General features: G+C 42.6%; 1 protein-coding gene and 1 long non-coding RNA gene across 9 annotated transcripts in view; one reads left to right on the forward strand and one right to left on the reverse strand.

Annotated features, from left to right (window-relative positions):
- Positions 1–16,062, forward strand: part of LOC123582834 — a 117,372-nt gene that overhangs the window by 41,609 nt on the left and 59,701 nt on the right. The window lies entirely within an intron of this gene.
- IQCH (IQ motif containing H) overlaps positions 1–16,062 on the reverse strand; it is a 211,544-nt gene that overhangs the window by 25,637 nt on the left and 169,845 nt on the right. For all 5 annotated transcript variants that reach the window (XM_045449327.1, XM_045449326.1, XM_045449328.1 and 2 more), the window contains one exon: positions 883–1,053. In XM_045449327.1, coding sequence (XP_045305283.1) covers positions 883–1,053 — 171 coding nt within the window. The remainder of the gene's footprint in view (positions 1–882; positions 1,054–16,062) is intronic.

Raw genomic sequence — 16,062 nt, forward strand, 5'->3', positions numbered from 1 at the left:
TTTCCCTGGGTTCTAAGGTTGGTAAACCTCAACCAGCCCTAAGGCTGCTGGCCCCAGCCACACTAGCATTGGGATTAGTGATGAGATGGGAGGTAGGGGCCATGGAAAGAAGCGGGTCATGGAGGTCCTGCTGGGAAGTTGGAATTTTCCTGAAGATGACAGGAGTCCTTTCAAAATCATAAGTCGGGGAGCAACATGCTCAGATTTGCTTTTCACCTTGACCACCTTGACTGTATGTATGGTTAGGCTGAGGGGAGAGGCAGGAGGCAGAGAATCTTAGTGTGGAGCAAAACTAGGGTGTATCTCTGTGGAGGGAGAGGAGGGGTCAGAGTTGACGCTCATCAACATGAGCTGGTGTTGACTGGATATGGAGGTGGAGGCGTCCCGTCAGCCTCTGGCAGGACCCTCCATGAGGAAATATAGGGGGAGGAGAGACAATGAATGAAGTTTGAGACAGCTTGACTCTGAGGATTCTAGAGAAGTTTCGTAGAATGGTGGATCTAGGAGTCTGGAGCTCAGAAATGAGATTAGAGCTAGAAAAATAAGTGGGTTTTGTCAGAAGTTGCTGGTAATTGAAGAACTTGTCCAGGGAAGCAAGGTGAGAAGAGATGGAGGGGAAATGCCCCAACAGACCTACCCTTGGAAAACCCCATGCTCATTCACCCCTCCAATATGGTGCTTTCCCTTTCTGGAACACCCTCTCCCCTTTCCTCTGGCCAATACGTTAGTATCCTAGAAACCCATTTTGGAGAGGCTAAGTGACTTGCCTGAGGTTCTTTCTTCTCTCTATACTCAAAGAGCTGGGCACATAGCCAGAGCTCAGGAAGCCGCGGTTGAGTGTTGTTGAACACCATGGGGAATCAGGAAGCATCTGTTGCTTACCGACACTGAGAGGGCATTAAGGCAGCTCATTTTCTTCTCTTTCTTGGGAACAAAGTTGGGCACTTTAAGGGTGCTCAAACTGCAATCCAGATGGCCGTTGGTCAGGTATAAGGTGAGCTGAGTCAGGGCCAGCTGGTCACTGTATGAGAGGCTGAGGCCTGTTGCCCACACCTGATTAAAACAGGAGCCACAGAAGTGAAGGTGAGATCAGTGACCGGGAGAGAAAGCCCCAACCAACCCTAACCAGCCCAAACCATGTGGGACCCACCCAAACCATCGTACATGTGACTGAATGGAGTAGATGCTTTTGCTTCTGTTTCTTCTTCATTCAGCTGAAGGATGGGAGCCTTTGATCTGATTCTAACCAAAAGATTGAAGGTTCTTGTGAAAAGTTACAAAAACGGAAACACCTGACCCAGATAATCTGCTGGAGATACTGGGTTCCAAAAGGCTCATGGGGACTTTGACTCTCCTGCCTGTGGTTTGCCATATCCAGGAGGAGGAAGATGACACTGGTCTTGGCCCAGCCAGTCCACACCCTGTACGAGTTCCCCAGTTGTGCAATGTTTTCTGCTGAGAAAAATGAGACTGGACAGAAGCTTCAGAGGTCGGGGCCTGAAGAGGAGCAGATAGAGGGGGAACAAGGGAGTGAATAGGAGAAAAGGGCAAATTGCCCTGATTCCAGAAAAAGCAGTGCCAGGAAACCTCACTATGAAACTTGAGGGAAACTCATGGTTGGCCTGTATGTCTCAGCATGACTGCCATTTACCACGAGTGTGGGAAAATCATTTCACCACCCCACAAAGCCCACAGTATCCTCAATCGGGAAATGAGAACTATAAGAACGCCCACCCTAGCTGAACAGCAGGGCTATTAGAAGAATATGATGATGCAATAAAAATTAAAATGCTTTGAAAAATAGACATATGTGAGCAATAAGTTATTGTAAGCCACTCGATAGCTAAGTCAGTCCATTAATGCCTTTGATGGATATTTACTGGGCATTTACTATAAACCAGCAATGGCAGAAGTGAATCATGTGCTACCTCTCCCCTCTCCTGGGGTGAACCATCATCCTTAATTGCTTTTGTCATGCCCACGCTCACACTGAATCCGGGAGCTGTTCAATGCTCAAGGCTAGTGAAGGCAAGTTCAAGGCTATTGTGCTAGTTACTGAAGAGGCAAAGCTAAGACGCAAAGGTCCTTCCATCAAGGAGGAGAAAGATACATATGAATTCAGTCATTTACAACACAATGTAATATGTGATATAATAAAAGGATGGAACAAAGTACTACTGGGTTTGTCTAGTGAAGTCAGGGCTGCATCCTGGAGAAGGTGACATTTGAGCTTGGACAAACAACCCAAATATGACTGGCTCCCAGGTCTCAAGTACCTACAAAGTGCCAGGTGCTTCACAAACATCTCAGATCTTTATAAGAACCTAAAATATAACAGTCCCATGTTATAGATGAAGAAACAGAGGTTCAGAGAGAGTCCACATAGCCAGGAAATGGCCGAGCTGGGATTTGAATCCAGTTCTTCCTGGCTCCAAGTCTACCCTTTTCCCATTCCCTGCTGGCAGAAACGGCACTACTCTTGGCCCAGCCATTCCTTAACCTGTACCAGTTCCCAGTCACATTAAAAGCTAAAGTTGCAGAGGATGAAAACATGCCCTTGTTTACTATAATCCATGCCATGAAAATGTCTTGTGGAGAAAACATGAAGTATTGTATTTCTGTAGTACACTGTAATTAGCATTAACGCATTTTCACTGTAGGAAGTTGGAAACGAACACATTTTCATGAAGACTTGATTAAACAGTTTTTCCTCTTAGAAGGCCTCCATGTGCCCCCACATACTAACTCTACGTGTTAAAATACATAATACATCTGCCCTAGAGTGGACTCTTCTCAAACAAATGTAGCAGCGAGTGACTTGAGTAAGCATTGAATGTAAATGGCATCATTATAAGGATATTAAGAGGTCAAGCTGTCAAGGCCCCTTGCTAAACTGAAGCTAATTTCAGGAGTCATATTTGCACAGTAATGCCCTTTTATAATAGCAAATAAATCACATTTGCAACAATTGTTAAAAACTAACTGCCAAGTATCTGTTGCAGTTGTAAATATCCTATTTGTCAACTTAAATATTTCCTGCTGTATGGCATAAGATGCAAATCAGATGGGGACAGCTACTTTTTCTTAATACGAGAAAGTGGATTTGCTGTTCCTGGATGTCAGGCACTTTTTCCCCAGAGATTCTCTTTTGATGTTTTCGTGTCCTTGATTAAAGGGAAATGTATATAACAAACATTATTAATATTTATGTTAATAATATTAATGTTTTGGTGATTTTTAAAGTTTTAATTCCAGTATAGTTCACACACAATGTCGTATTAGTTTCAAGTGTGCAATATAGTGATTCAGCAATTCCATACATCACCCAGTGCTCATCATGACAAGCGCACTCCTAGTGATAAGGATTTTAATGGGAAGGCAGCACAGTATAGAACCAAGGAGTTAGCCTAAATCTGGCCCTTGCAAATAGTGTAAATTTGACTAAGTCATTTAAGCTCCCTCAATGTCGGTATTCTTGAGTGTGAAAGGAGCACATGATAACACCTATCACACAGGGCTTTGAAAACAAAATAAATGCACCTAAAATTGCCTTACAAATGATGAAAGTTCAATACAAATGTTATTTTTGATCACTAAGCAATTCCTTGAGGAGTAGGATCTTAGGAGACACATTTTCAGTCGCCTGTGTAGCTGTTAGATTGCCCCTTTTAACAACTGTTTTTCCCACTCATAATCCTTGTGGTCAACCTCACAACAACTCAGTCCAGTAGGTGGTTAGATTTGGGCAAGATTGGTATCACTCTGTCTCCATTTGACCAATGAGGATACTGAGATCAAAAAGTGGCTTCGTGGTTTGCTTAAGATCATAGAGCACAGGCTAGGATTGTGTTCTTTCTAGAGCTGAAGTAGTTTTGCTTCCCCAGACTGCCCTAAACCCTTGGTTCACAAAAGAAATAGTAGAACAAATTTCGTTAAGCTTTTTCCTCAACAGCAGGCTTGCCGGAATTGCTCAGATAATTGTTCTGTTCTCCATCTGGTTTTTCCATTGAAGACACTGCCTGAGGCATGCTTGTTTTGCGTATAGGGGTCCCGTCTCCCCCTCTAGACTGTCAGCCCTTTAGGGGAGGCTGCTGAGCCTTTGTCTTCCCACCTCGTCCTGTCCTGTGGATGGGGCGGGGTGGGCTTTGCAGCAGACACCTCAGCACCTCTGATGCCTTACTGTGAACTCCACTCCAGCTTTTAGGGATCAGGATCTAGGTGGGCCTCTTGAAGCTGGTGTCAGATTCCAACATAGGAAACATTCATTGCGCATCTCCTCTATGTCACCCTCTTGCGTTCACACATACCTGCTTTAATCCCATTCTTGATTTTGGATTTCATTGTTAACTTTAGAACCTAATCTCTCTCTGCCCTGGATACTCCCATCACAATTTAGAGGAGCAATGATGGCGGCCTGTACAAAGGCACTGTGAGTGGGGATGGAGAGAAGTGGATGGATTTTTAAATGTTAGGGAGTGGCTTTGATGTGACATGTGGGACTTGTAATGACTAGCTTGACAGGTTAATTGATTAGATATGAGGGTAAGGGAAAAATATCACTGAAGGCTAGTGTTGGAAAGACTCTTAAAAATCATCTAATACAGTCAGTTTACTTTATACCTTGGAATGAAGTCGTTTGCCCTAGGTTACAGAGCCAGATATCAAAGGTGTGGATGAGAGAACAAGGTGTCTTGGCTCCCAGTCATAAATCACTAGTTGACAATTGTTTGCCTTACTGCTGATGTAAAAATCATTTTGTTAAAAACGACTAGAATCCTAGAGACATTTGCATCAAGACCTTACAAAGAATCCTTAACACGAAAATACTCATGTCAGCATTACTTGTAAGATTGAAAGATTGCAGCTGTCCAACATTTGGGTATTGGTTAAAAAGATTATAACATATCCAAATGATGGGATACTCTATGATATTATCACTAAAGATGATGATTGTGAACAACTTTTGATGGTGTAGGAAGGTATATGCTTGGGATTCTCTGTCATATATGCAAGAGGAGGAAGAGAAGGATATATGACTTCAGCTTTGCAAAAATAATATTATACATAGAAAAAACTAGATGAGGATATAACAAAATGTTGACAGTGAGTGGTTAATATTAGCAGCATATTAGCAGTAAGCGACATTATATATAGACTTTCATGTATATTCTAGATTGTACTACTTGTGGTTATTGAGCACTTAAAATGTGGCTGCTTCAAATTGAGATGTGTTATAAATGTAAAATACATACCAGACTTTGAAGACTGACAAGGAGGTAAAAAAATACTGTGAAATATCTCATTGATAATATTTTATACTGATTATACATTGAAATTATAATATTTTGGTTATGGTGGGTGAAGTAAAATACGTTATTAAGACCACGTTCAAAAAAAAAAGGGGGCGCCTGGGTGGCTCAGTTGGTTAAGTGTCTGACTTCGGCTCAGATCATGATCTCATGGTTCGTGAGTTTGAGCCTTGCATCAGGCTCTGTGCTGACAGTTCAAAGCCTGGAGCCTTCTTTTGATTCTGTGTCTCCCTCTTTCTCAGCCCCTCGCCCCCACTTATGCTCTGTCTTTCTCTCTCTCTCTCAAAAATAAATAAACATTAAAAAAATTTTAAAAGACCACATTCATCTATTTTTTGTTACATTTTTATAAATTTTTTTAAATGTTTATTTTTGAGAGAGACAAAGAGATAGAACACAAGCAGGGGAGGGGCAGAAACTGAGGGAAACACAGAATCTGAAGTAGGCTCCAGGCTCTGAGCTGTCAGTACAGAGCCCAACGCAGGCCTTGAACCCATGAACTGTGAGATCATGACCTGAGCCGAAGTCGGATGCTTAACTAACTGAGCCACCCAGATGCTCCCTATTTTTGTTTGTTACATTTTTAAACAAGGCTACTAGAAAATGAAAAATTACACATGTGGGTATATTCTCTATCATATTGATTGCAAAAAAAGCCCATTGCAACTTCAGCAAGAGACAGGGCCAGCAGGGGTATGGTGGGGGAGTACTGCAGAGGCCCCAGCTCTCTGCCGCTCTGACCAGCATTGCACTGGATGCAATCCTTGCTGTAGCTCCATCAGGAGACCTGGGGAAAAGTGGGGAGAACACGGGGCAGGAGGCAATCCAGAAACTGTAAGAACCTCATCGACCTTTAAACAAGCATGTGACAAGCAGAAGGCAGGGTCAGGTAGAGGCAAGCTCGCCCAGAATTATCCTATTCCCAGGTTCTGCATCCTATTTGGGCCACAAGCCTTGGGATGAAAAGGTCATAACATGTTCCAATGTGGAAGGTGTGGGAGAGGGGCCCAGTATTGAACCCTTTTTTTCTTGGGTGTTCCAGGCAGGTGAAGGCTGCACTCACCCCCACCATGTTGGCTCTTTCCCGTGACAGGCATAGTGGATGGGAGGCAGAGCCTACAGATACGGGCACATGTACCCAGGCCCACATTATGTGACTGTCTCCACTTGTAAATAAAGTTTTATAGCAAAGAGGTTGGTCTTGCCAACCTTCTCTTATGGGCATCCAGTCTTATGGGACCAACAGACTGATTTATAGATCAAACAACACTTGTGGAAGAATCATAGAATTTCAGAGCTTGAGGGGATTCACAGATGTTTTGCACATTCCTGTGTAGGTTTTCTGTTCCTTTTCTTTATCATCTTCTTCTTTTATTGTAAGGAGAAGAACCTGATATCCAGACAGGCTACATGACTTGCTTTGGTACCAGCATCTGACAAATATCCCTGATCTTTGGCAAGTGGCCTCTCTGGGCCACACTTTCCCCAACTAATCACTGGGGAGGATAGTCCTGAAGGACCTTCCCTCACAGATGCATCTATGAGGCTGACAGAATTGTGACGATTGCTCACTCTGTAGGCAGATTCTCCAGCTAATGCAAGTGGGAGATGAAGCACTGAGAATTCACCTACCACAGGGATGGTAACAGGCCTTTAAAGCAGAGTGTGACCCCAGCTTACCCTCCTCAGCAGCCTGCTTTGGTTGAGGGATGCAGTCACCACCTCCCTGTCCATTTTCGTGTCTTTCTTCATAGTCTCATTGTGACAGGAAATCCACCACTGAGTGAGAACAAACCCTCTGTCAAACCCATAGGTCCCCACAGCTATAGCTAAGCTGTAGAGGCCAGGCCACCAGCCCAGCCCCTCTGCTTGCTGGGCAACACAGGCATGGGTAGGCCAAGGTTCCCTCTGTCCTTACTGTACAAAGTAATATGCCAAGGCCTTATTTCCTACTTACAACTTTGGAGACCAAACTCAACTGGAGTGACATGATCTAACTTATAACTTTAAAGGGTTACTCTGGTTGTAGTGGGGAGAAGGGACCATGAGGGGTCAAGGATGGAAACAGAGGCTGGTTAGGAGGCTATTGCAATAAAATGGGTGAGAGATGGTGGTAGCTGGGTCGGCATGGTAACAACAGAGGGTGGGAGAAGTGGTCATATTATAGATACCTTTTAAAACTGCATCCTAAAGGACTTTATTGATGGGCTGGATGCAGGGTGTGCAAGAAAGAGGAGTCAAGGATATCTTCAAGACTTTTGCCCTGAAAAAATGGAAGGATGGAATTACCATGTGCTGAGGGGGGCAGACTGCTAGAGGAATAGTTTAAAGGGTAAAATCACAATTTTAGATTTGGCCGTGATGAGTTTGAGATGTTTTTGTTAAATGATGTTCTGGAGGATGGAGTGAGATCTCAGATACCTTTTCTCCCTTCTCAGCAGGAGGATACGTTTGGCTGGGTATAGGGATAGAGCAGAATTGGCCCCTGCTAGGGAGGCACCTTTTTCTCTGTTGTCACTTTTGGGCCTTGGGCTCAAGGCCCTCCTTGTCTGGGGAGATGCAAGACGTACAAACCTTGGTCTATATGACCAACAGGACATGAAGCCTTCCCTAGGGGCCATGCTTTTCACCATATTTAGGCCAAGATGAAATAAGGTTGAGACGGATAGAGGCAGTTTGGTAGGGAAAGAAGTGAGTGCAGCTTCAGGGTAGTGGAGACTGGAGGGGCCTATGCATGGAGGGAGGCACGTAGCTTCGCTGGAATGGCAGGAGCACGGGACCAGAGTTACAGGAACTCACTGGGAGTCTTTTCTTGCCCTTTGCTATCTGTGTGATCTTAACTTTCTTCTTTCTGGGCCTCAGCTTCCTTGTATGTTAACACAGACCTGTCTGTAATGGCCTCTATCTCTGAGGGGTATGGTGAGGATTCAGTGACTACAAGGAAACTGTATGAGACTATTTTTGTGGAGTTTGGCAGACACAAATCTGTTTGGACCCTGACTTCTTCTCTGTAGCCCTGGCAGGAGCAGAGTCAGGGGTAGGCATAAGAACTCACTTGCTTGGCTCTTGACTGAAGTATTTTTCCCTGCTTCTCAGAGATGAGGACCACTTTTACCTCTTCTCAGATGCTGTTAAAACAGGCTCCAGGGGTGCCTGGGTGCTCAATCGGTTGGGAATCCGACTCTTAGTTTTGGCTCGAGTCACGATCTCATGGTGTGGGGGCTCCATGCTGGCAGTGTGGAGCCTGCTTGGGATTCTCTTTCTGTCTCTTTCTCTCTGCTCTTCTCCCACTCTCTGTATCTCTCAAATAAATAACTAAGCTAAAAAACAAAACAAGACCCAGGCTCTAGAATCCTGGGTATCAAACAGAGTACTGTCTTAGGTGGCTACTATGTGATATCTTTTCCCATGTTGATTATCAGCAGAAGTGCTGAGCTCCCCATGGTGGTAAACAAAATACATGATACTTAATTTTAAAGAAGTTTTTACAAGGCACTGTAAGAATTTTCAGTTAGCAAAATATTAATATGATTATGATATTTGGTAAGAATTGTTTGCATTACATTTTAAAAAATCAATAGAAAGGCAGAGGGGACTGCAGTGTCTTGGCATGTTGCCACCTAGTGGCAGCTTCTGGGATGGCCCAGTCTCTTGGAAAGGCTAAGGAGAACTACTGTTGCCCGTCTATGGGACAGTTGCCCTGCGCCCTGATCAACAAATGAGACTCTTAGTATTTCTCGGAAGCCTCCCTCTCTGTCCCTATTAATTCTATTTATCCTTCGATTTATATTACAGCTTCACAAGGCTGTCTCTGAGCAACTACAGCATCCATTTTCAGTACTGCCTCATGTTGGGCCTGTGGAGTCTGTGGGGTCAGAGACAGCAGAAAATCTGGGCCCTGCCACTTAGCACCCGGGGCCCAGTAGTCCACCATGCCTAGGGCCTCCATGATTTTCAAAGGCCTTCAAAATATTTGGATTCTGGGAGGGAAAATGTTACTGGATTCCAAATATAAAACAAAAAGTACAAAGTAATCAAAGTTTTTAAAATACTGACCAAATTTGACGTGCTAGTTAAATGCAACACAACTCATACAGTTATATCTAAATCCTATTCTATGAAAGTACATTTAAATACATTTAATATGATGTAGGGTGATGGGCTCTCTGAAACCAAAATACTCAGGGCCCAGAGAGGTTTTAAACAATTCTGTCTTGCAGACCTAATATGTCTTCCATCATTCCCCTGTCCCCATTTTATGGATGAGACTCTGGGAGGTGAACAGACTCACTCAGGTCCCTTGGTTAGGGGAAGAGCTGGGATCAAAGCTCACATTTCCTGAGTCCTGGTCCAGCTCTTTCTGTGACACCTAGTCACCAACATTAATAGTCCAGTTGCTTTGTAGTGCTAGAGGCTTCTCTGTGACTTCAGAAGTTCTTTCAGGGTGTGCAGGAACTATGTTCATAATTAATTTGGGGATCCAAAATGGAAAATATTGAAATTTAAACCTAACATCATCAGCAGCTCTATTGATGTTTTTCACTTTTGTTAAAAATATTACAAAAATTTTAATATACTCTTGCCTTTTCTGCCTCCTTTTCCAAGTTGCTTCCATTACTTGTATACATTTATGATCCTCCCTCTATTACTTTCAAGACTGATGGCCTAACTAATATTATTTGTATTAAGGTACAGAATTACGTACTCATTTCTTTTTTCTTTTTAAGTATTTCCTTTTTGTATCATGAATTTTTAGAAGGCCATTTTCTTATTTTGACATTAGGCACTAGACTAAAATAAACACAAAAACCCAATTTTTATAACCTATTATGGGTTTCTAGGACTAGTAATTGTATATGCTTCTTCCATGGCCATTCAATATAATAATCTCATACTGTAGATAGTTATTCTCCTTCTGTAATTTTCACGCTATAAATGTCAGGGCTGGTGAATGATTTGCTTAGTTGAGAAGTATTCCTTTAAAGTTACTACAAATAATCTCCAAAAGGCTTTTGTGTGAATTTTCAAAGCAGAAAGCTCCTGTTCTGTGGCTGTCACTGGGGAGGATCCCTGTGCCCAGTCTTCGTGGACACCGAAGACTTGTGTACAGTGAGATCTGGATGAGTACATGGCACTGGTCCCATCAGTGCAGTGAGTTGGCAGCAGAGATTTGCCTTTCCTTCCCACTTTCCTTGACATCTGCAGTAAATTAGATTTTTTTTTTAATAAAGAACAACCTCAGTTGCAAAATATGTAGGCAAGAAACACAGGCAGTCCAAACTATGGAGTTGGTCTAGTCCAGTCCCCCTCCAACTCTAGGCTTCAGGCTGCAAGAGGGAAAGAGGCCTGGTCAGGAGCAGAGTTCAGATCAGAGCTCAGAGCTCTTGATTTCCAGTCCAAGGCAAGTTTGTTTACATTTGGGAAATTCCTAGAGAGGTGACTGAGACCAAGAGCAGGGACTTGTCTTATCCATATCTGCGTCCTGCGTGATACTAGCACAGCACTCTTGATGTAGGTATGCACAATAAATCTTTGTTGGATTACTCAAGAATCAATAACACAAAGAAAAATAACACAAGGGAAAAAATCTTCCCTATAAAACACAGACAATAGAGAAAACACTTCAAACCTACAAGGATGGCTGAAACAAAAGAGACAGTAACAAGGGTTGGCAAAGATATGGAGATATTGGAAGCCCTTGCTAGCCCTTGCTAGAAATTCATTGCTAGCAAGATTGTAAAATGGTGCAGCCATGTTAAAAAACAGTTTGTCAGTTTCTCAAAAAGGTAAACTTACAGTTACCAAGTGATGCATCCATTCTACTCCTGGGTATATAACCAGGAAAAATGAAAACAGTATTCACACAAAAACTTGCACATGAATGTTCACAGCAACATTATTCATACTAGTCAAAAAGTGGAAGCAACCCAAATGTCCATCAGCTGGTGAACAGATAAACAAAATGTGGTATGTCCATACAGTGGGATATTATTTAGCCATTAAAAGGAATGAAGCCCTGATATCTGCTATGACATGGATGAACCTTGAAAACATTATGTCAAGTGAAAGAAGTCCTTTATGACAAAGGACTACCTATTGTATGATCCAATTATATGAAATGTCCAGAACAGGGAAATCCATAGAGGCAGAAAATGGTTTCCAGTGGCTGGGGAAAAGAGGGCATGGGAAATGGTTTTTAATGGGTTCAGGATGTCTTCTTAGGGTAAGGGAAATGGTCTAAAATTAGATTATGGTGATGGTTGTATAACTCTGTGAATATACTTAAAAACCATTGCACTGTACACTTTAAAAAGGGTGAATTTGGGGCACCTGGGTGGCGCAGTCGGTTAAGCGTCCGACTTCAGCCAGGTCACGATCTCGCGGTCCGTGAGTTCGAGCCCCGCGTCGGGCTCTGGGCTGATGGCTCAGAGCCTGGAGCCTGTTTCCGATTCTGTGTCTCCTTCTCTCTCTGCCCCTCCCCCATTCATGCTCTGTCTCTCTCTGTCCCAAAAATAAATTAAAAAAAAGTTGAAAAAAAAAATTTAAAAAGGGTGAATTGTGATATCTCAATAAAGCTAATGCACACACAGAACCTGTTCTCCGGGAGACCGATTTTTGGAAGGACACCTACACAATTCGCATGGCTACTTGTTTGAGTCTAGTTGAGCGTGTAAATAATGACTGGATGAGGAAGCCTGTGATAAGCCACCTTCCAAACTGCCCTCTGAATTTACCCTACGTATTCCTCAAGTCTGTACCTTAACAAGTTTTCCATATGTGAGTGAAAAATATCTGCCACATACACTAAAGCAAAAGAGTACCTGGCAAGGGTTGATACCTTGGCTTAATACGCAGTCATGGACTAGAAGGGATGATATATTAGCATATGTCAAAAAGATTCAATTAGCTCTGGGGTCACAATGTCACTTTTTAAAAATGCAGTGCACCTCTGTCTACATCCCACCACAGGCCTTCATTTTGTATCAGCTCGTGGATGAAGTGGGGCTGGTCATGGTTAAATCTAGAAGAGAGGCAGGTCTAATTTAAGCAAGTGGGCACATAACACAGGAAAGCTGTGTCCTACACGTGTCCGCTTCCCTTCTTCCCTTCTGTCCCTCATTTCAGGGCCCTCCCAGCACCTCAGCCTGCCTTTGGAGGCTTGGGGCTCCACAGGGGTACTTCCTCATCCCCATCAAGTTAATCTAATAATCCAAAACATTCTGACTCATTTGGTGACAGTAGAGGGCTGAGTGCTAGGTACCATGTTTGTCATAATGGAACCTTTTGGATTTGACCATCTTGTGAGCTGATTCTGAATTCCGTGATTTTGCCTTTGTTGTCTATAGACTCTGGTGTGAACGGTTCAGCAGTGCATCAAGCTAATATGCCACCTTTTTTTGATGGCAGCAATGTTTAGAAAGCTGCCATTTGACCGAGTGGAGGACAGACTTTAGGAGGCAGACTTGGGGAAGTGAAAAAGAAGGGAAATTAATGTATGTTTAAGGTCTGTCATGCAAAATGCACTTTGGTATTTCCTGTGTCATCCTCACAACAACTTTGTGAGGCAAATGCTAACATTCCCAATTTATAAAAATGGAAGTCAGGGGCACCTGGGTGGCTCAGTCGGTTAAGCACCCAATTCTTGGTGTCGGCTCAGGCTGTGATCTCACGGTTCCTGAGTTGGATCCCCGTGTTGGGCTATGTGGTAAGATTCTCTGTCTCCCTCTCTCTCTGCCCCTCCCCTCCCCTGCTCATGCTTTTTCTCTGTTTCACTTTTTTTTTTTTTATAAGTGGAAGTGAAGGCTCCCAGGACCCAGAAACGTGCCAAGTTCCACAGCTAAGCTGCGGAGGTGCGATTACAGTCTAGCTTTGCTATACTTTGAAGTCCAGGCTTTCTCTCCTGTCCTTGATCTTGGAAATTCTCTCCGCCTAGGAGGGAAACAAATGTTTGGATGTGAGAGGGCACCGTGATGCCAGCAGTCACACCCACTTACTAGGTGGTTCTGAGTCCGGAGGAAGGCCTGTGATGTACTGTGGGACTTTGGGCAAGCCACTTAACACCTTTCTACCTCATGGCCCCCGTTATTTGTCTGTAAAGCACTTTGAGACCCTATAATAAAGGAGCCTTATAAAGACAAAGAGATATTGTCTTCCCATGTAGGCAGAACACCAAGATTCCTGCTCATGATCAATGAAAGTCCTGTGGCACTTTCCAGAAATGTATGGGTGGAGCTTTAGGGCCTTGGGAAAAATTCCAGTTGAGTAGCTGCTGACTGAAAATCACCCTGTGGTTTCACCTAAGTGTTCCTCAGTCCTAGCTTACCGGTCAGGGCTCTGCTGCTACATTAGGCCTCTGTTCCACTGAGCTTCACCCCAGAGGCTTCTTTAACTGACCCCCTCTGACACCATTCATCCCTAGATTCAATTTCTAGCAAATGAAAGAAACAGCATTAAGGGAGGTATTTCTCTCCTTTCCTCCCTCCTTCTCACCATCTCTTCTTCTAAAATTCAATGCATGGTTTCCTAATATACAGCTTATGCTTAGCAGCCTGCACCAGAAGGTTCCTAAGTCATGGCAGATAAGTGTGAATTCTTAGTTTTGCCCCTACTAATAGAAGCATTTTATACAGTCTTCAAGCAATTTGTAGAAAATAATTGTGGAATTAGTTCTCTTCATATTTCCTCTGTCAACAAGTGAGTAAAAAAAATACAAAATATATACATGGGTGTTTTCCCCCTCAAATCTGAGATTGCATATACTTTGGTATCTCATGAGTCTTTACCATGAATAGAAGTTTTAAAGGTATTCGTTTGAAAAGTACCTTCTTTGTATTGATGTCCTGTCATCCTGCACCCCTCTGTTTTTATGTAGGACACTCAGTTGCTGCCCAATGGGGCTCAAAAGCCTGCTCTTCTAGGTCAGGGAATTGCTGTAGGAGAACACAGTTGTCCTCCTTGGTGGTAACTGCCATTTCCATATTCTTCTTGTAGCCATATGTGGCGCTTCTCTAGAATTCCTTTGTATTCCCTGCCTATGCTCTCCCTATGGGGGCTGAATCTTGGTATTTTATTTGGACTTGCATTTTGTATGGGTTCCTAACTTAGGCTGATCGAGTTTCAGTGGGTTGGTTTGGTATCATTTACATATTAAGACATTTGTGGAGCGACATCAAAAAAAGGTTAAAAAACCAGACACAAATAAGTAGGTACTCTCGTGTGGGCTAGTAATGTGACCTGATAGGGGGAGACGCACTTCACCAAGAAGCGAAGCCATTTCATTTATTGATTCATAAGAGCTTGGAACGATAGGCAACACAATGAATCTTATGTTTAAGAAAGCAAAATATATGTTTAAAGGAATATACATATTGTTAAAACAGTTCTATTTATGCAAAAGATTCATGTAACTTTATAAAGGTTTTCAGGGATTTTAAAGGATTTTAAGTGCTGTGTTAGACTGTACTGGTAACAGATGTTCAACGGCGTGTTTAAGTTTTTGTTTTACTGAAAAAGCAATGGATTACTTGATATTTTCCTTTTAAAAAAATCACACCAAAGCCACCACATTGTAAGTATAGCTCAAATTCATTATTTCTAAGAAACATAAATGATTTAAAATAACATAAGGGCTTCTAAAAATAAATATCACTATAGTGGGGCTAGAAGATTTTGTTTGCTAAATATTCCCTTCAAAATCCCAGTCTTTTGTGTCACTTCTTGTTCTTTTTCTATGAAGACAGATGGTGTCAGTAATTGCCTATATATTTAATTAAGTTAAAAAGCTACATAGTAAGGTTTTGGCAAAAAGTAGGAAATTTTGTGCTATGAGCAAAGAAAGCAAAAGGAAGCAGAAATTGGTAGCATGAGACACTACTCCTCACCAAATACACATTTTGATATCCATATGTGTTGGAATGTGAGATTGCATTTCATCAATCTGATGGAAAGAACAAAGGCATTTACCCTGAAAGTTGAAGCTCATAATAGATGGCAGTTCTTTTACGTTTTGACCAGCTGGATTGGAATGACTCTACCTGTTGTCCATATCACCTTCAACTTTGGCCCAATACTTAGTGGTCATTCTAAACTCTTCTGACATTCAGGTTTTTGCCTGGGACTTCTCACCTAGCAGGCTAATCATTGTGAAATTATTATGGGGGGAAAAGCAGTAGCTACTTGTAGAAAGTGGTTTGGGAAACTGACTTAACCATTCTCGTGGTGTCTGTTTTCAAATGTTCCCATCCCGTTAATCCACCTTCTGGCTTAATGGCAATATGGCGCTCCCAGCTGTGGTGCTGTGTATGGGCTTGCTCATTTAAACTCTAAAGCTTAAAAATGGCTACCACAACACTGATTTTATTCCATTTCGCTTAGTCATTAACATTTAATGATTACCTTATGTGCAGAGCACAAGGATGGAATATATTTAAAAAAATAGGAGATGTGTTTTCTGGCTTTAAGCTGCTCAACTCAATTCAACAAGCATATTGAGGATATACAAGAGAAACATACATTTTCTTTGGTGATGGTGGTTGAGGAGGGGGAGAGTCTTACATAGAAAGTCACCATCAATTCAGTGCAGTACCACAGTGAGCATCTGCTGAGAGAGAGAGCACAGGCTTGTCAGCCAGCTAAGTCATGGTTTGAATCTTGGATTTGTCACTTTGTAGCCATGTGACCTTGAACATGTCACTCTAGCCTCAGTTTCTTCATTTGTAAATTAGGGGTGATAATAACACCCACTTCTCAGGGT

The sequence above is a fragment of the Leopardus geoffroyi genome, chromosome B3 (genome assembly GCF_018350155.1).
Source record: "Leopardus geoffroyi isolate Oge1 chromosome B3, O.geoffroyi_Oge1_pat1.0, whole genome shotgun sequence".
In the NCBI taxonomy this organism is placed as follows: domain Eukaryota; kingdom Metazoa; phylum Chordata; class Mammalia; order Carnivora; family Felidae; genus Leopardus; species Leopardus geoffroyi.